Source organism: Pavona decussata, unplaced genomic scaffold, assembly GCF_977016875.1.
Source record: "Pavona decussata unplaced genomic scaffold, jaPavDecu1.1 SCAFFOLD_31, whole genome shotgun sequence".
Lineage (NCBI taxonomy): Eukaryota > Metazoa > Cnidaria > Anthozoa > Scleractinia > Agariciidae > Pavona > Pavona decussata.
In genome coordinates, this window is record NW_028145454.1 from 549,130 (window position 1) to 568,711 (window position 19,582).

The following is a 19,582-nucleotide window of genomic DNA, read 5'->3' on the forward strand; positions in this document are numbered from 1 at the left end:
ACTGTTCCTTTTATCGCGGGCTCAACTAACATGAGAGGAGGAAAAATGTTTTAGCGCGAATTTTTGTTTATAAATGTTTGTGTTGGTTGGGATGAGTGTTTTCCAACATGGTGATGTACGAAGTGCATTCCCATCCTGTTCATCAAAAGTACAAGACTCACATTTGTAGTAGAGCGACTCTTTTTCAATTTTTTGTGATTATTCTTACTTTTATACCACCCCTTATTATTGCCTTCGTGACACACGGTAAGCGATTGCATATTTCTGTATTCCAGTTCCTGATTTTTCGGTTGTTTTAACTTACTTTTATCTGTCGTGTAAAACTGTAGGTTTCTGGCTCAAAGAGAGCTCCTACAGAGAGCAGCCTGATGTGAGATTCAAACATGAACTTCTTCTGGTCGTTCAAGGGAATACTCCTGGGTCATTTTTGGCCTATAGCACCTTCCAAAATTTTAACCAGCTCCTGCAACAAAGGCTTAGAATTCCACTTATAAAGGTAACCAACACCAAAGGAGATATATCTAATCTTTTAGAAACCGCATTAAATGCTTACGCAGGTAATGGTAATGATCCACTGGACTTTGCTAACATTTTCTCTCACAAATTAACTACATGTAATTTATCTAAATGTTGAGTCTATGTTCATCACTTCACCTTTCAATAACATGCGAACCCTGAACTTCAAAACTCAACTACTACTAATAATATTTTTCTGTTGCTATCAATCATAATTACGTCGCTAACCATCAGACCATTAAAATGGAGAAACCGACGAAGCGGATTCATAGTATTGCAAAAATAGGTCATTCTACAGTTCTATCATCCCTTTTATGTCCTCTCTAGACGTACATGTATTCAACAAGAAACTTACTGATTTGCCAATGAATTTGAAGCGACAATGCTATAAGGTGAAAAAGTGAGATGGTCAAATGCCCCAGGGTAATTGTGTGGAAGGCTAATGCCCAACCCCTGGGATGGACAGTGTGGGGAAATGTCCCACTATTGCCTGTGGGGAGGGTGGGTACAGCTGGGATTAACTGATGCATAAATTGCTGGGAGCTTGATTTCTGGTTGCGACCTTTTACTGTATTTCTGTGACCTCTTTATTTCTTTCTCTTGAGTGTGTCATTTTCCCTTGATTAGGGAGTGGGGCTTTGTTCCCCTATCATTAAATACCACTTCTCCCTCGACTTCAACTTTTTTTACTCTTGGCTTTTCACTTAGCATGGGTTTCTTTCTTCAAGATTTTGAACAGTCAGGCAAAATAGTTAGTGCATCTAGACAGGATAGTTGACTTGGATAATTATTGTTCATTTGTTAAAAAAAATGATAAAAAATAAGTTGGTTGAGGTGTTGAATGCAGCCAGGCAAAAATTGTTTTCATCAACGATCAATTTTCCCACTGCATGTCCCATAATGAAAGCCTTGACTTTATTAGGCCAGCCACATATTTTCCCTGGACATTGCTGGACAATTTTTGATGTTTTGTCTAGGTGTCATTTTGTTGGCTGTTACAAGCACACCTGAGCTGATTTTAAACTACATGTATATGGGCCTGATATTTACTAAAAGTAACATTTGTTACGTACTGTTGTACATTATTAACAAGACTGTTTCTCTTTTGTTAAGTCTTGGGAAAAGGATGACAACTTGGATGGAAAGTATGACAGCCTTCACTTTAACATTGAGATACCCTTGGCAGACTCTGAAGCAATACACTCCTTACAGTTGTTATTGATATTTGATTACCAACTTCACGTAAGTCACATAAAATTATACTACAACAGCAACAACAACAACGTTATTCTACCCAGGCTACAGAGCACAATAGCTGAAATGACCTAGATATTGAGCCCCCCTAGTTGACTGGCATTGAGGGTGTTGGGTAGGTAAGGTACACATTACTGTTGACCTCTTAAGTCAGGGCACGAAATTGCGCCTGATACAGTCGCCAATGCGCCTAAGTTTTCCGTGTTGGCGACTAAGATTCAAAAGTTAGTCGCCACATTGGCGACCAGAGCCCTTTGCTTTATCCTACTTTTATGTATTGTGCAGTAAAATAAAGCTCGAAAAAAAATCGGTGCGAATGGCGAAGTTTATTTGTAGCAAAACCGTCACGAACTCTCCGTCAACATCCGCCATCTTGGATAATTTAGACGCTACGTTGTATATTGTGCATTTAAATGTCCCTTTTGCTAACAGTACATATTGCGGGCTCAGAACATGACCACATGAGACCTCTGAAAATCCAAGATAGCGGATCCGTTGCTCGGACTTTCATTAATATTCATGTAACCGAGTGATTTAAATTTAAAATGAGCGTCGACGAGGATCAGGAAAATTTATTTCAAATATTAGTGCGCATACAACCGGGACCGAGGATGAGGTGTTGGAATTCGCACGGGTCGTGGAAGAAAAATATACCGACAAGAAGAAGTTTTTTCGCACCTTGCCGCTCCATGGCCACGTGGGATTACCAAAAGACAAATTGGCAATGTCCCTGGTGCTAGAGGATATTCCTTTACGACAAGAAATAGCAGCCACAATTACTTCTGGTGATGGAAACTGTCTTTTCAATGTTGTTTCGTTGGTTTTGGTGGGCGATGAGATGAAAATGAGTCTTGCGTTTGCTCGTGGCTGTTGAGCTCATTTTGAACTGTGAATTTTGAATAATTTCCAAACTGAATTAAAAAAAACTTACCATGTGATGAAATCTAGGTGATGTTCATTTTTTACTGTGACCAGAATTGTCGTTTGCTATTCTTTAGACATCAACAAAACCGTCCAGGCATTCCTAATGCTAGGAAAGCTTACGATTTGATATTGTCATCCATGATAATGCATTTTCAATATTTTTTGTTTTCGTTTCAAAAAAAATGGCTACTAACTTTTTGGACTTGGCGACCACTTTGGAATATTTAGGAGCCAAATGTCTCCTTAAGAAAAAAGTTAATTTCGTGCCCTGTAAGTCCATACCTGTATTCAGACTTATAGGCCAAACTGGTCAAAATTTATCGTTATATCCATTTTCAGACCAAAATGGCTCATAAACCATACCCCTTGGGGTAGCACATGTACCTATTTAGTTTATGCAACAGAGTGCCCAACCCCTGAAGGTAGTTACCTATAGTCTATCAAATGGAATACCCTCTGCCCCAAACCCCTCCCCAAGGGTAACAAAGTGGCCTCTATTAAGTGTCTCCGTTGATTAAACTGCAAACATTAATCTTAAAAGAAATTTATTGATAAGTAAATTCAGGCTAATTTTGGTATATATAATTATATGCATCATTATTTTCAATGATTGTCAGAAGAGCCCTATAATTATCTACTTAGTATAATCGTCATTCTGATTGTTTCTGTTTCTCTCCAGAAATATGTTAGCCTTCAGATGGAGAGCATGGCATATATTCACCACTCATCTCCTCTGGCAGGTGCAGAGTTTTCTACTGTTGGAAAACTCAGATTACAACAATCTGGAGCCTTACCTCATAAAGGAACTCACACAGTGTATAATGTAAGTTACTGTGTTGCTAAAATGTACAAGTGCTGTCTGAGAACTTTGGTAGTTTGTTCATTACTTTAAAATCGCTATAAGAAAGTTTGTCGTCAGCTCTCTGTAGGACGATGGATGTATGCGTTGTTCTTGCTGTTCATCTATCTAGTTAATTGTCAAATAAATAATTTTTTAGGTGTTAATTAATGATAACTAATTATTAGGTTTTCTTAACTTTATTTAATCTTAGTTGAATAGATTTTACTTTATATTTTTTAGTCTCCCCAATTGGTAGGGCACTTGTGCTCGGCTATCCAGATTTGAAACTTAAATAAAGTTGTTGTTATTATTATTATTATTATTATTATTGTTATTATTATTATTATTATTATTATTATTATTATTATTATTATTATTATTATTATTATGGTTTGTGTTCTCATTGTTTCAATTTCTGTTTGTGGTTTCGTAGGTTCCAGTTATTGATAGTACAAGTTCAAAGGCTGAGACATACAACTTGCACAATGTCTTTGCCAGTTACATCCAGCGCAATGGTATGTACAGCGTACATATAGTATTACTGGGCACTTTGCATTCATCATCAAGATAAATAATTTTCACTTTTATATTGAGGGTTTCCGGTAATGTTTGTGTGTAGTTAACTTTGTACTTTGAAATGTCTTCAAAGACCAAACATATTTTTAAGGTATGTTTATTTTTCTTAAAAGACATTCCATCTGATACGAATGTTTGGTTTTATCAACAGAGTTGATAACGTAATGAGCCCTTTGCAGCTACAGTAACAGTCACATGGTACAGAATCCACCATACTGGAGAGCAAGCTATGCACTGGGACATCCAAACCAAATCATCTTCATCAAGTCAAACTTGAATTTTCGTTGTTTTGAATGTCCCAGTGTGTAGCTTGCTCTCCAACATGGTGGATTTTGTACGATGTGACCGTTAGCTGCAAAGAGCCCATTTGGTAGCCTACATGTTGCCGTGGGTATGGCTACATGTAGGCTACCCATTTGGCTACCAAAAATAAATTCAGTTTTGATGTTTCACGCATTAGCCCTAGCCTTCATCAGTGATTTGCTCTGACAAAGGGCTACCACTCAAAATATTGGAGCTCAGATCTCTACAGTGGCCAAATTACCTTAACTCCGACCAAGCACAACAGTTTCTTTGAGAAGCTATTGTACTGTAACCCTCTTATCCATTCCATGTGATAGTTTTTCTACCTTGAAGTTGATCAATAGCTCAATACTCTACTGTTTCTAGTCACTACAGAGTATGTATCGCATTACCCGTTGTGGACAAGTGGACGAGCTGCAGGACAGCCATTTGTTTTGAAAGGAACTGTCTTTTATCCTGAAGAGATAATCATGTATCCTTTTCACACCACAGTTTATTGACAAATTGATCAGTGCACTTTATAACACCCGATCTCCTGGCTCTTGTAGAAATTCGGTTGCATTTATGGTTTGGTTATCAATGACTTGTGTGGTAGGTGTGGTGTAGCGCATTGGACGTCTTATCAAGCGGCCTGGCCTCTTGAGCAAGACACTTAAAAACTCTCACATTGCCTCTCTCCAACCAGGAGTAAAAGTGGGTACCAGCAAACTGTCAGGGAAAGTGACAAAATGCTGGGGGATGGGAGGGTAACCTACAATTTGAAATAGTGTCCTATTTATAATAGTTGGGGGGGGGGGGGAAGGGGGGTACTTGGGTTCAGTTTTGCTGGTACCAGTATGTGCTGCTGGCCTCTCAGAGCCCCTTCCCCATTATAGTCTATTTTGCGGCCAGTTATAGACCCTATCTTAGTCACTTTTGGGTAAACGTAATTTTCGCAATCCCAACTACTAAAGTCACTTTCTATTTAATATGCATCTACTTTATCAATCCTTTAAATAGGTCATCCTAAAATGAATTGAAAGAACGGAATGTAATGCGAAGTGATTGTTACATTTAATAAACAACATCTTCTGAACTTTTTAACCGAGACCATTTCGAATCTCTACTTAATAGAATTTATTTACCCAAAAAATCTGAAATTGTGCGACTCCATTCTAGTAACTCTATTGAAAATGCAACCCCATTCTAGTCAATCCAGTCGTGAAAATGCTACCTCATCCAGCGGCACATCCCCATTAGCCTCTTATAAGGAAGTACCCCCCCCCCCCGGTTCTTGCTACAGAAACTGGGATAAGCTCAGGAAGTAGTGGGCTACTACTGTAGGTTCATTAAGGCTTTACCTTTTCACATTAATATTAATGGCTCTGTTATTACTCCATGCATGAGCTTTAAATGTTTTGACCACAGAAACTGGTTACATAATGTGGAGTTTGTATTAACCCTTTTAGCTCTAACAGTGATCAGCATCAAATTTCTCCCTGTAATACCAATGCCTGTTCAACCCCTGAGGTCGTGAGAGTTAACTATATGATCACCCAAGGTGAATTTTCTTGACATTTTAATAACCTCTCCCCAGTACTTTACAGTATAAGAAAAGTATGGGACAAGATAAGAGAATTTGTTATTTGATATTAGGAGTTAAAGGGTTAATGGATGACTGTTTCATTGTTGTTAGACGATGGTTAATTTTTGTTGGTGCTGTCATCTTTGGGTGAGTCAGTCAAAGGTATCCTTTCATCACGTGATGTTTTGTCAAACATCTCTCTCGCCTCTCGCTCTTGAAAACAATCAGATAGATAGAGGGACTCTTTAATGTCCATATGTATCATCATTTGAGTCCTTTGATTTCACTATCCTTAACATAACATCAAGATACCGACCAGGATTCTGGCAGCTTATGAAGATGGCTTGGATTCAGTACCTGGCGATTCTGTTGATTTTTCTGTTTGTGTTTGGCAGAGTCAAGGCATTTGTGTTTGAAAACCAAGTGGTTACCTCGGTGCCAATGAAGATAGAGAAAGAGCATCAGGAATAAACAATATCTTTTAGAAAAACAGAAGCTTGCAAAAGCATAAAGGCACCCTTCCTGTTGGAATTGCTGCAGGAACCATCAATTCAAATGGGACATGTGAGTTGTTGCCATGTCAGGCCTTGTGTGCCACATTTTTAAGATGTCAACAGGGCTGCAAATAACGGCCGGTCAATGGACAATGTCCGGTCAAAATTGGGTATTGACCGGACAAACCCTTGGATTGCCGGACATCTTGTCCGGTCCTTTACCGACTCTCCTCGATAATCACGAGGGACAACATTCATGTTTCCGAAAGAAAAAAAACGGACATAAAACTAGACAAATTAGTGGTCGGGAAATTCCCTGTAGTCGCAAATTTCCACGATGTTATCAAGTCCTATCGCAACCGCAAATCATCGTGTCTTCCGTTATTTTATTTACTTTAAATGTTCCCAATTAGTAGAGGGTTTTACCTTTGGCTAGATACCATGATTGACTCTTAAATAAAGTGATTGATTGTTTAATTGATTGAATGATCGAAAAGCACCCTCACGAAGACTTATCTCGTGGCACCAAGAATACTCCACGTAGCATTTGTTGCAAAGTGCGAAAAGCGAACAAATCATACGTTACTTCCGGCACACCCTGCCAAACATGCTTGGTTACTAAGCTTTCTGGTGATTTCAACACTCGATGCAACATTTTGGAGCGTATAAAAGTGGAAGAATAAGGGCGTCTTAAAGGGATTCTAAATGGAAGAAAGTCAGCAAGCACAACAATTTTGCCAGATGTAAAGCCGAAACTGACAATTGCGGTTGTATCTTGCATAAGCGTTCCACGTATTGAATGCGAGGCTGCTTCTGCAGTAAAGAGTAGTTAAACTATTAACTTGTAATTTTTATTGTAGACTGTTCACAGTCCCCCTATTTTTCCGTGGGATTCTCGAGACCAGTACGCTTCGATGGAGCTGCCGTCATCTTGGTTTGTAAAAGCGAGCGCGATCTGGGGAGAGTGTCTAAACTACCGAGGGGAGGGGAGCGGAGTTGGGAGGCGGCGGGAAAAATAGGGAAAAATTTCGTTTCCTCTCCCTCACTATACCAACACCCACACCCGCTCCCCTCGGTAGTTTAGACACTCACCCCAGATCGCGCTCGCTTTTACAAACCAAGATGGCGGCGGTTCCATCGAAGTGTCACGGTCTCGACAATCCCACGGAAAAATAGGGGGACTGTGAACAGTCTATTTTTATTGCCAATTGAAACCGACTTGATTCAGTTGTTTTTTAGTTATATTAAAAAGGAGTACTGTGCAATCTGGGTTCACTATCGCAAGAGTTACGACTGTTAAAATTTGACCGGCCAAAAACGGGTAGTGTCCGAGCAAAAACATATTTGACCGGACGTGAGCGGCGCCTGTCTGTTAGTTATTTGCAGCCCTGGTCAAAGTAAGTGAGTAAGAAGGCAAGAAAAAACGCACTAACTGACAATAATGTTAGGAGGTATCACGCCAGTTTTATGACAAAATTCTTATTTGAGCTGTCACAGATAAATGGCTGTGTGACTGATGGTAGAATATGCCACTTGAGCATGATGCATTTCACATGTTGGTGGTTTGTTTTTTGACCAGGGTTTCACTCACTCGCTGGTATTGTATTATGGTAAAGAGGCCAGAGGGCAGTTTTATTGTAGCCTGCGAGCAAGCCCTCCCCGCCCCTCCTCTTCCCCGCGAGCTTGCTTGCAGGCTAGTTTTAAATTGTTGTTGTGTAAATTACCTCTCATAGCTGTACTAATGTAGGTGGGCGGGGAACATGTACAGTATACCTGTATATAGTAAAACTGAGGTAAATACCTGTGGTGTTGACCGGCATTTCTGACATTTGTCACAAGTCAAGTTGCTCAGATAAAGTTCTGAGTCCTCAACAGTAATTGAACCCATGACCTGCCAGGTGACTGGTTGGACACTGGCTTGTCCCCAGTCATCTCTTATGATCTCGTACACAAGGTTGATAGCCACGGAACGATTAATAAAGTCAACTAGGGACGAGTCAGGTTTGGGTGCTCTACCACTCAGCTATGGGTGATTCCTGGTGAGTTAGGTCACACAACTGGGTTCTTATTTATAACACGTCTTTTACACTCACAAGACTTAGCATAAAATTTCAAATTTACAAATTGAAATATGTTGATATGAATTCAACTTGGATTTTTAAGGTTGGTAGAGTGTCCGATTCATTTGGCTAATCTTAAAGCTCGTGTGTTCAATTTCTACTGGGGATTCCATTCTTTTTGTGAGCAACTTGACTTTTGACAAGCGTACCATTCATTGCCATTACTAAAACTCCAAGTCAAATTTATACAAACAAGAAAGGTGGCATTGTACGATTATACTACGAGAAGTCGGGGACTGTTTTTATCCATACTTGTCTTTTTGTTTCTACTTTTAATTAGACTGTTCTTCTGTTCGTAACTTTTTTAGCCCAAGGAGATATTGTTAATTGATAGTTGTTCCACCATTTCAAAAATCGTTTCTTTAAAAAAATAAAATAAACATGTGTTCCGCCTATCCCACCCGTGGATCTTGGAGTACTATAGGTAGTGGTATCGTTTATGCATGCGTACACAAAGTGTTAAACGAAATATTTCGATCGTTAATTTACTATTTTTACAGAACGTTTTCAGAGAAAATGTTATTGTAACTTTCTGTAACTAAATTATTTGGTTGTAGATTTACGCTTTTACCGAGAAAATAAGTACGTAAAGAGAAATAAAGTATTGACTTTGCGTTGAAGATTTGTTCCCCGTGCAAAGTAAAGAAATGATGTTCAAATTAGACATTTTAAGTGATGTTTGTTTGTTTTACATGTCGTTTTGATACAAAGTCGCTTTGTTTTTGGTTTCAAGGAGATAATAACGAACAGGTGTTTGCGCATTCGGTTGCTACTTTTTAATTTAAATCAATGAAACTCCCTAAATGTAGCTTCATAGAGAAACCTGTCTTACCCAGTCTTATAGGCCTCATCACGGTTTTCGACGCCATTTTCACGAGTAGGCAAACAGGCTTGAAATAACAGTGTTTGTATGGAAATCCGGTGTCAAATAATTTTCAGAAAACATCGCTTCTGAAAAATTCATGAATTGAAAACTTTTGGCACTAGAAAAAGGATTTTAAGAAAAAAATTGGAGGGATGTAGCTGGTGCCAGAAAGCGTCTGGTCGTGTTTTGAACTTTCCATACATTTCCCTGTAAACCAGTCACTCTGTGAACTGCAAACAAAATAAGTCGTTAAAGGATTTTAGAAAAAGGTTTAAATATCAACTCTTCAAACAACGCGAAAAACTTTACTGAACAACTCTAAAAGTTCGACACTCTGTAATGTCAGATCACGTGATAAGCTTGATCCAATCACGTGAGCTCATACGAACAGGTGTTTTGTATGGCTTGGCAGGTGGCGCGGGAAGTACTGACCACGTGACTTAGGCGTTGTTTGTTGTATGTGATTTTGTCGCCTTACTTATCTCAAGACGACCTCTAAGCAACGGGAGAAAGGCACAAATAATGAAATACTTGGAGTCGTTTGAACGGGACAAATGGTAAAAAAAATGGTAAAACAACCCTCGTTTTGTGGTATTGTATTCCCTGTGATTTTGAAAACTCAATCAACAGCTCGAAAGCTTGGGATCTAAGACTCCGTCTACCAAACCGCTGTTTTGCCGCGTAAATATTTAGCTTAAGAAATCGAACAGAATAAACTGTGTTAGTTTATACAAAATCTTCGAAAAGCTTTAAAACGACATGGGAGGACGGAAAAATCTTGCCTTTGAAACATTCTCTCATTGTCTCTCGTTTTTTCATTCGATGTAACTCAGTACAATTTCATGACCAACTAGGATCTCGTTCTTAATGGATGCAAATGTGACACTCAAAAAATAATGTTGCTTAGTTAGTTGTGCTTTTTACTGTCGTACAGACAATGCTAAGGTGTGGTTTAAGGGTTTACTGAGTGTGAATCGCCAGTTATTAGATCATAGTTCTAAAGGGTGAATCCACCCAATGGGTGCGGCTTTCATTTATTGTTATTTCCAACATACTCCCACAAACAAACCACTCTTCATTTGTATAATCCGCGATTGTGTGTACGAGGTAACGGTGTAGAGAACTGAAGTCCCAGCGAAAAGAGCGTCTGATAAATTGACGAGACTGCGTTGGTTGTAGACAAATTTCGCATTTGCCAGCGATCTTTGGAAAATACAGAAGTTAGCGACGACCAAGTGCGCGCTTTGTAAAACCGAGCAAACAAAAGCCAGGTGGAAGGGAACTCTGCTACGGCTGAACTGATAAATACTTGGAACAACATCAAGTAAAATCGCAGTAGGGAATCCGGCGATTTTGGCTGAAAGTTTGCCTGCTTCTCGGTGACACAGCGTCGTTGGGATGACTGTTTGCTAGCTGTCTCAGTGAAAAGTCGCTTCCCTGTTTTGAACGTGCACTGAGTTGACATTGTTTAAAAGCCGTACATACGAACAACACCGCAAATTAAAGGGAGTCATGCCTGGATATGAAGTGAGGTTCACGGCGCCTCTGGACAAGGCGTTTGAGTGTCCTATCTGCCTTATTGCGCTCCGAGACCCAGTACAGATCACACCCTGTGGGCATCGTGTGTGTAGCACTTGCTTGCAGCCGATTTTGAAGTAAGTAACATTTCTATGCTGACTAAGTTGTCTCCCGTTTCTTTTAACGTAAATGGTAACCCGTTAATTTAGATGGTACATGAAGAAATAATCAGTGACTTTGGTGCATAGACCATTTCCGAGTAGCTATGAATCTCCCTATGAAAGCGAGGCTAAGTGCAAAACTTTTCATATGAAAATTAGTTTTGTTTGCATATGAATGAAAACTAATTTTCATAACAAAAACTTTGCACTTAACCTCGCTTTCATAGTGAGGTTCAAGGCAACTCGGAAATGGTCCATTACGTTCTTGTCATCACCTGACGGCTTGATAATTTATTGTTGCGGTATAGAGAAAACCAATTAAAAATCAGTCGCAAAATGTACCACTTGAATTGAGACGCCTAGAGGTAAATCGTATTTATTTTAGCCATTGCGATTATGGAAGGCTTTATAATGTTTCTCAAAAAATAATAAATGGCTCAGAGCAGTTAACTGAAAACAATGAACGCTGGAAATAAGCCACACCAGCGCGCGCATTTTATGAAAAACAAGCTATGTGCGAACATAAGCAGACATTAAGGACGGTGCCTACTAATACCGAAGTATTTTTGCGCGGTTTATGACTATACGGAAAAACCTGATCTTAGCAAGGGCTATTGAAATCCAAAAAGAAAATTAGGGGGAACCACGCATTTTTTAGAGATAATTTAACAACTATAGTTCGAAAAAGCGCCAAAATACAAAACAATCTATGGTATTTTTTCCCTAATTGAAGCTTAATTATTTCTGGAAGATGCGTGGTTACCTTCAATTTTCTTTTCGGATTCCAATAACCCTTGCCAAGATCTGCTTTTCCCGCGTCGTTATAAACCGCGCAAAAATATATCAGTCTTAGCAGCACCGCTAATAGAAACCCGACTTTCGGATCATCGTGAGAGGCGCAGAACGAATGCGCAGTAACAAAAGAGGCTGTTCAAATAAACAAGTGCCTGAACTGATGAAAGAGGATTTGTAATCAGCCGACTGGAGCTCAGAGTCAATTTGCGATTCTCCACAGCATTAGTGGGGTCTTACTTTGAAATTCTGTAGTGTTGGGAATCTTCGGTAGTACCTCCTCTTTGATTTCACGAATTTAGTGTGTTCATAAATTAAATGCAAATCACATTACAAAATTAAAACACATGGTTGATGGTGAAAACTAATTCCAAGCGAATCCAATGGGCCCTTTGCAGCTAATGGTCACATCATACAAAATCCACGATGCTGGAGAGCAAGCAACGCATTTGGACATCCAAAACAAAGAAAAGTGAAGTTTGACTTGATGAAATTGCTTTGTTTTGATGTTTTGGATGTCCCAGTGCGCAACTTGCTCTCCAGCATGGTGGATCATGTGACTGTTTAGCTGCAAAGGGCCTATTCAATAAAACTTGCATTTGTGGTTTACAAGCTGGGTCTTTGTTTGACAGGCGCAGACCAAAAGAGAATCAATGAAATGTTCAAAAACGAGTTTTATAATCATCGTTAAAGACTTCTAACAATCTTTACTGAATTGGTTGTTTGCATGAGCGTGTAATAACAGGAGTCCAGATTGCTAGTCACAAGTGGAAGCGTTTCAGTTGTTAAATTGGCCCCTGCATTTATTTATTTTCGTTTTCCTTCAGTTTTCCCCCACTGGATGATCCCTTAGTATTGTATTCTTAAAACAAGTATTGTGCGTGTGTCTGTATTCGCAAGACCAGTTGCAAAGAATTAACTTTTTTTCACCGCAGAAATAAGAGGCCACGCTGTCCACTCGACAACCTGAACTTTGATCCGACGAAGGTGAGGCTGAAGATCCAGTATATTCAATTGAAGTTTTTTTCCTTTCTCACAAAGACATTTCCATTTAGCTGGTTGTGTATACTGCTAGCAGATAAAGGGACACAATTGATCAAAACGGGGGTCTTGGTCACTCTTGGCTCTTGTTTTGGTTAGTCTACAGTGAAACCCAGAAGCGCGCGGGGGGGGGGGGGGGGGGGGGCGGGGGGTGGTTGCTACCTACAATGGACCGTACGGGGAGGCTCTACATTTTTCAGGCTGGAGGTATATAAAAGGGTATTTCACTTTTCAAAAGAGGAATTTTAGTAGCTGAAGTATAAAAATGGGTAGCGAAAACTGTCGTTTAAGTATTTCAAGGGCCTTTCAAAATATCTCGACCTGGCTGAGCAACCAAAAAGAGATGTAGTTTTATACTGTATAGGTCACTGAAAGGGGTACCATTTTCTCTGGAAGGTATACGAAAGGATTATCTTTTCAGTCAAAACTGGTACATAAAAGAGCAAGGGTTTGGACCTCAGGACGGAACCTCCTGTATAAAACCTTCTTGAATACCCCTTCGTCGGGCAGAAGGATTAAAATTATCCAGTTATTTATTTTATTTATTTGTTTATTTATTTTACCAGGTTTTCTCTGACAATGCCTGCCACAGACAGATTCTTAGTTTACAAGTGTTATGTTCAAACCTAGAAAAAGACTGCGAGTGGACAGGGCCACTTAGTGAAGTAGAGGTGAGACGTACTCTGTTATTTCACTGATGCTTGTAGTTAGATTGTAACTGGATTGTCGCATCTGTGGGACAATATGGGCAAAGTGCTACATAAATTGTATTTTTCGATTAGCAGTGTGGGTTATACGACAGTAGACTCTCCCGGGTTCGAGACAGCGGGAATTAGACTATTGTAAAGTCACCCACTAGTTTTACCAATTACGTTTTAAAATGATCGGCCTTCTGCGATCATCTTTTAGAATCAGGTACTCATAAAGCACTAAAGCGCCATCAAACCACCTTGTTTTGTTTTGTTTCTATTTGTTGTTGTTTACGTTGCGTAACAGTCGTGGTACTTACGCATGTTTTGTTTTGTTTGTCTTTGTTTAGCGTCACCAAGATCTATGCAACTATGCTGAGATATCGTGTCCAAAACGCTGCGGAGCTTCTTTAGAACGAAGACAAGTAACGGATCATGCTCTTGAATGTGTAAACAGACTAACAGTTTGTTCTCACTGTGGACAACAAGTAGTCTTTAACCATATGAGTGTAAGTCCTTTTGTTTCTCAAGAGAAACTTACTGGCGGTGGCAAAAAGAAAATGATTTTTTTTAATTTCGAATTCTCTTTTTCACAGTTGCATCTCCAAACTTGCGCGTCGTTCCCAGTGTCCTGTCCTGCAAACTGCGGTGAAACCAATCTCACCAAGGAAAAGGTTTGTTACATTGTTTTCTGCTGAAAAGACAAGAAGACAAGATTTGTTCCTAAAGCAATTTCCTCATCTAAAATTGAATGTTTTTGTGTTACACACGATTTTTAGCGCAACAGTCGAACGGTATAGCGCGCGGACAACTTTGAAGTTACAACATATTTCGAGCTTTCCAACACTTTTAAATACTTGCAGCATCTTGTCGCAACAAAATGTTGCGTTACAAATCGTCACTAAAGACCATTTTTAGACAAAGAAGACGTTGACACATAAGGTACATTGATCATGCGCAAGGGATCAAAACTGACCGGCCAATGCCTGGACAATGAAATTCGTTCCCGTTAAAAACATTGCAGAAATGGTAGTGCAGCTTGTGAAAATTGCTTTGATGTCAGATCAAGATCGGCTACTAGCTGACTACAAAAAAACAAACAAACAAACAAACAAAAAAAAAAACGTTTCATTGGAAAACTGTTTTGTGAATGAGAGTGCAACGTCAGTGATTTCCGTGAGATATCAAAGTTCTTATTTTTGTATTTAATTTGTGTTCAATTATTATCTTTGTTGCAAAGTCGCAGCCGTACGTTTTTGTTGTTGTTGTTATAAGTTAATCAAGCCTTTCAGTCCTGATGGGAAAGCGATCATAAAAAAAACAGACATACAAGTGTTCAGAATAACACAACTCGTCACTTTGTGAAATGATTAATTTTCTTTTTTGTGAGATCAAAATTGACTAAATCACGGTATGGAAACCGACCGTGACAGATTCCAAATTGGATGTTGATAACAGGTCTTAAAGGGTTAATCATTTAATACAGCTATTTTGATTAACGTTGTGGAAACGTCTACGGGACAAGACGGCAAGGTGATATGGGTAATTTAGCAATAAATTTATATGAAACTTAGCTACGGATCACCTAGGAAGTAAATAAGCACGATCACAGAGGCAAAATTTTCTCCCATTCTGCGGCAATAACACTCGAGTCAGTTAAAAGGATTTACAGCTACCCATACTACCTTTCGGTATTGTCGCTTAAGTTCGAGGCTTTAAATTCCGACAACGTTAACTGAAACAGCTGTATACGTTGTATACGTTACACTGTTGTTTCTCGTGTATGTACCTCGATTGTTTTGTAGGTGTGTCCGTGTTGTTGTTTTGTTAGCTGCCCTGTGGTATGACGTCCCAAGACAGACTGTACAGACACGACTAGTTGAACATTCAACAGCAAGAACTGCTCACCAAGACTGACATATTCGGATTGAGGGAGTTATTAACTGTCATGTTAGGAAGAAAAAATAATTGGTATTTTGTAGGCGCTTTAATAGGCCATATCCGAGTTGCTTTGAGCCTCATTATCAAAGCGAGGCTTCTTCCGTAGCTTCTGTTATGGAAATTGGTTTTTACTCAAATGGAAACAAAACTAATTTTTACATGAAAAGCTTTGCACTTAGCCTCGCTTTCCCTATTGGTTTATACTAAGATCAGCTCAATGAAAATTGATCATGACGCCTCTGGAGCTTAGTGAAAAGCATTGAAAAAGATATTTATTTTTAAACACTTGTCGAATGTTGTTTTTAATCTAGGCGTGGTATGTGCGTATCATTTTCTAAATTATGTTTTTTTTTTTTTTGAAACTCGTGACTGCGCGCAGCGTATGAACGGGTTGTAGGAGTAAGGGAAATTTACTCGCTTGATTGTAAACCGCTAATTTAACTGCTTTCTCACTCTTGGCCGTTTTTCTCCTTTTCCTTACAGCTTATTGTGCACATGAACGCCGAATGCCCCTCGCTTGTGGTGCCATGCAAGTTTGTTGAAGCGGGGTGCAGTTTTAAGGTACTCACGGTGTAGTGGTTTTAATTGAAACACTGTAGGTTAAAGATAATGTAACAAATCGTGGCTTGTGGCAGCGATTTTACAACAACAGCCTTTATCGGAAATGGATGGATATATTTCTGACGATAGCGTTTCCCTCCCATTGGCATCAGACAGGAAAGGAGTTGGTTGTTTGCGCATCCTGAAGTATCCGAAACATGTGTTCCCAACTTAAACGCTGTGTTGTTGTTTTGAAATGTCTAATATCTATTCTGTTGGTACGAAAAACGAAAATTCAATTCCATCAGAAAAGTGTTTTTTTTTTCTTTTCTATTCTTTCTTTTTCTTTTCTAATGTTGCTGCTACATAGATCTTCCCAAGCGAAACGCCCAACAGCTATTTTGTATAAATGTTTTTGTAGGCAGAGAGATACAAGATGAAAGATCACTTATCCAGCAGCACCGAGTCCCATCTGAATGCTCTGTGTGATTTGGTGTATGCACAAAAAAAGCAACTAGAAAGCCAAAGAGAAAGGATTCAGTTACAGAAAGAACACATACAACTGCAGAAAGAAACGCTTCTGCTTCAAAAACAGGAGATCATAGATGTTAGAAGTCGCACGGCAAATGGAGAGTTCATTTGGAGGATAACGGACTTCACTCGCAAGCTGATGGATGCTAAATCGGGGCGAGCCCCTGAGCCAATGATTAGCGAGCCTTTCTACACTCACCCCCACGGGTATAAAATGTGCGCAGGGCTTTGGCTCAATGGCGTTGGTACAGGGAGGGGAAGATACATATCGGTTGGACTTCAGGTTTGTTCAACGGAAAACCCGTTGGGGAACGTTGGGGCTTTTCTTCCCAGTCTCTGTTGGTCACGTAACAATTTGATCAGAGCTGCGACAATTATTTTAAGTTTTAGCACGGGACATTCAATTCAATTAAATCGACCGTGCTTTGAGGTTCCAAGCTTTCAGGCTGAAACACGAAGAAGTCAGCTTGCTGGCCGTTATGTGCTCTAATGAAATAAAGCTCGTCTGGTGGTAAAAAAACGGCGTTGGCACTTCAATAAATCTTTAACCATACGTGTAGAAGGAGACATAAATGACATCATAGCACAAGTTATCCTTGTAGACATAGTTAATTGAGGGACTGGTTATGAAACCTTGCCATGAAAACAGTGGTGCTGCGATTTATGTTGGAAGGGCCGCGACCGTTCACAATCCTTTGTTCTAACGCTCACACTACAGTTGAATATCTTAACAAGAACGTCTCTGTTAGTCATTTGCTCCAACAAGTCCAAAAGTCTTTTGTGGTCTGTGCACGGTCAAGGCCAAAAATGCTAACAAAACCATATAACAAAGAAGTTTGTCAGAATTCATAACCATCGCCTTTTATTAGCTATGTTGTTGTAGACAACCTCCCAGGGCTATCCCTTGTAAATAGGGAACTACAAGGGAAAAGCCCTGGGAACTAGGTTGCTAGGCGCACTGCCTTATTCAACTCTTTTTTTTTAAAGGGGCACTGTCAGCGAAAAGCGGTTTGTATCTATGGGAACATTAAAATAGTGGTTCAATTTTATTAAAAATAACCCTACTAGTGCACAGAAGCTAGTATCAATCATTTTTGTCTGCGGATGACTAGGATGGAAATGGATTGCAACTTGAAAAAGTTGGTCCACTTTGTCAAGTTCCTCCTGTGAATTTTAGGGAAATTGCTAAAACCTGATTCTAGTTTATTCTTCTTCGGAGAAATCATTTTATATTTTCCTCTCACTGCTGCAAGAGCGATTTCTCTAAGAGCGATTTCACGTTTAAGAAGGGGTTCTTTGTCAAATATTTGAATTGTTTTGTCCAACATACAGCAAAATCTCCATGACAGTGCCCCTTTAATTAAAATCAACTTTATTTTTTTTTGTTTTAGGTTCAAGTTGGTGAGTACGACCCCATTCACAAGTGGCCAATATATCCAAGATATACCTTCACTCTCCTGGATCAACGCGACGAACACAAAGACCGAAAAGACATCTGCGCACACTTTGAACCTCAATGTATTTCACGACCATCCGTCGACAGACAGCTTGGAAAAGGTGCCCGAAGATTTGTGCTTCAAGACGACATATGTGACAGCACCTACTGTAGAGATAACACCGTTTATCTCAAGTTTCATGTGGCACTGAAACAGGCTCCTTCTGGATTTTTTAGAGTGTGAGGGGCCTGGGAACCGCTGCTTCTTGTTCGATTCGCATTTGGTCACGTTCCCAGAGCTCTCAATCCTATCGGTCAGCATGGTGAAGCGTGCCCATTCTAAAGGCAAGACTTGAAAGAGCAGTGTCTACTGTTTTGTGTTACTTTGAATAGCCGGAAAAACCTTTTAGAATCGATGTCGTGGCAGAAATAAATTGCCGGAATGTGGATACGAGAAAATGATCGCTTTGCGTTGCTTGATGATTTCTCCGAGGATTTTAGTTTAATATATTGTTACAAATGGCACTTAGTAGTATTAAAAGATGACAGTATAGCCCATTATGACTGATGAATACAAGTGTTAATCAAAAGAGTTAACGCAAATAAAACTAAGTATTTAATAATTTTATATGGCGTCTAAAACCTTTACAATTACTGCAACAAACGCCGGAAGTACTTGGCAGAACATGAACAATTGTAGTTACCGTTAAGCCTTCAAGTACAATATTCATTAGGGTAAGGCATTAATTGATAGTAGATCTAAATACTCCTTTGTATTATTTAGGATACATTAAACAATGATTCTATTGACTCTTGATAAGGTAGACACCACTAAATTCTTAATGCTTGCTTGTAGATTCTGCATTCAGCTTTCGGCGTTATGTAAAATATCCCTCTTGCAACACAAGCTTTTATAGAAATCGCTCTGTAACAAACCTCGATTTTTTTCAACTTTTTTTCATTTGTAGACCCTAGGCAAATGTCCTTACAACGGATATCCTGCCCTCCTTCGTGTCTTGCTTTTTAAGGGACTTTGTCAGCTGGGGCACATGCGCAGTAGAGTTCAGTTGAGACTCACTTGTCGCGGGAGTTTTGCTTTCCCGCCATTGGAAAAGCTTTGAAAAATATCGCAACAAACAGCTTCTTTAATTACTAAAGAACGTTTGTAAATAAAAAAAAACAGCTAACTTACCGAAGATAAACGTAATTCTAACAGATGAAAACAGCTTCCTTAACTCTCCGACTGTATTTGAACGAAAAAGGTGGACTTACGATGTCAAAGTGCTTCTCATCAACGCGCGCATGCGCCTGGGGTGACATAGCCCTCTAACCAATTCCCTCCTTTGTCCCCCTCCCCCTGAGTATCCAAGAAGGAACAGGCTTTTTTTTTTTACGTTTAAACAACCAAAGGGTACCTTTGATAGTGGAATGACATCTTGCAAATCGTGCCAAAATGAGAACGATCGAGTGAATTACC

General features: G+C 39.5%; 2 protein-coding genes across 2 annotated transcripts; both read left to right on the forward strand.

Moving 5' to 3' along the window:
• Positions 1–37: 37 nt before the first annotated feature.
• LOC146484723 (transmembrane protein 231-like) lies at positions 38–8,972 on the forward strand. Its single transcript, XM_085104455.1, has 7 exons — positions 38–246; positions 330–496; positions 1,630–1,758; positions 3,374–3,517; positions 3,969–4,050; positions 4,781–4,886; positions 6,287–8,972. Exons 1-7 carry the CDS (start codon positions 108–110, stop codon positions 6,447–6,449), a joined length of 930 nt encoding a protein of 309 aa, XP_084960581.1. The 5' UTR covers positions 38–107; the 3' UTR covers positions 6,450–8,972.
• A 700-nt stretch (positions 8,973–9,672) lies between these two features.
• On the forward strand, positions 9,673–19,581 carry LOC146484724 (TNF receptor-associated factor 4-like). The gene is made up of 8 exons (XM_085104460.1): positions 9,673–11,112; positions 12,864–12,915; positions 13,536–13,640; positions 14,009–14,167; positions 14,255–14,332; positions 16,083–16,160; positions 16,561–16,953; positions 18,062–19,581. The coding sequence occupies exons 1-8, from the start codon at positions 10,970–10,972 to the stop codon at positions 18,347–18,349; spliced, it is 1,296 nt and encodes a 431-aa protein (XP_084960586.1). The 5' UTR covers positions 9,673–10,969; the 3' UTR covers positions 18,350–19,581.
• The last annotated feature ends 1 nt before the right edge of the window (position 19,582 follows it).

Bases quoted from the DNA above. Each gene is read 5' to 3' on its own strand.
- LOC146484723 (XM_085104455.1), top strand. From the start codon at position 108: ATGGTGATGTACGAAGTGCATTCCCATCCTGTTCATCAAAAGTACAAG. The intron at 497-1,629 runs GTAACCAACACC...TCTTTTGTTAAG, and splicing joins TTAGAATTCCACTTATAAAG to TCTTGGGAAAAGGATGACAA. The intron at 1,759-3,373 runs GTAAGTCACATA...GTTTCTCTCCAG, and splicing joins TATTTGATTACCAACTTCAC to AAATATGTTAGCCTTCAGAT.
- LOC146484724 (XM_085104460.1), top strand. From the start codon at position 10,970: ATGCCTGGATATGAAGTGAGGTTCACGGCGCCTCTGGACAAGGCGTTT. The intron at 12,916-13,535 runs GTGAGGCTGAAG...TTATTTTACCAG, and splicing joins TGAACTTTGATCCGACGAAG to GTTTTCTCTGACAATGCCTG. The intron at 13,641-14,008 runs GTGAGACGTACT...GTCTTTGTTTAG, and splicing joins GGCCACTTAGTGAAGTAGAG to CGTCACCAAGATCTATGCAA.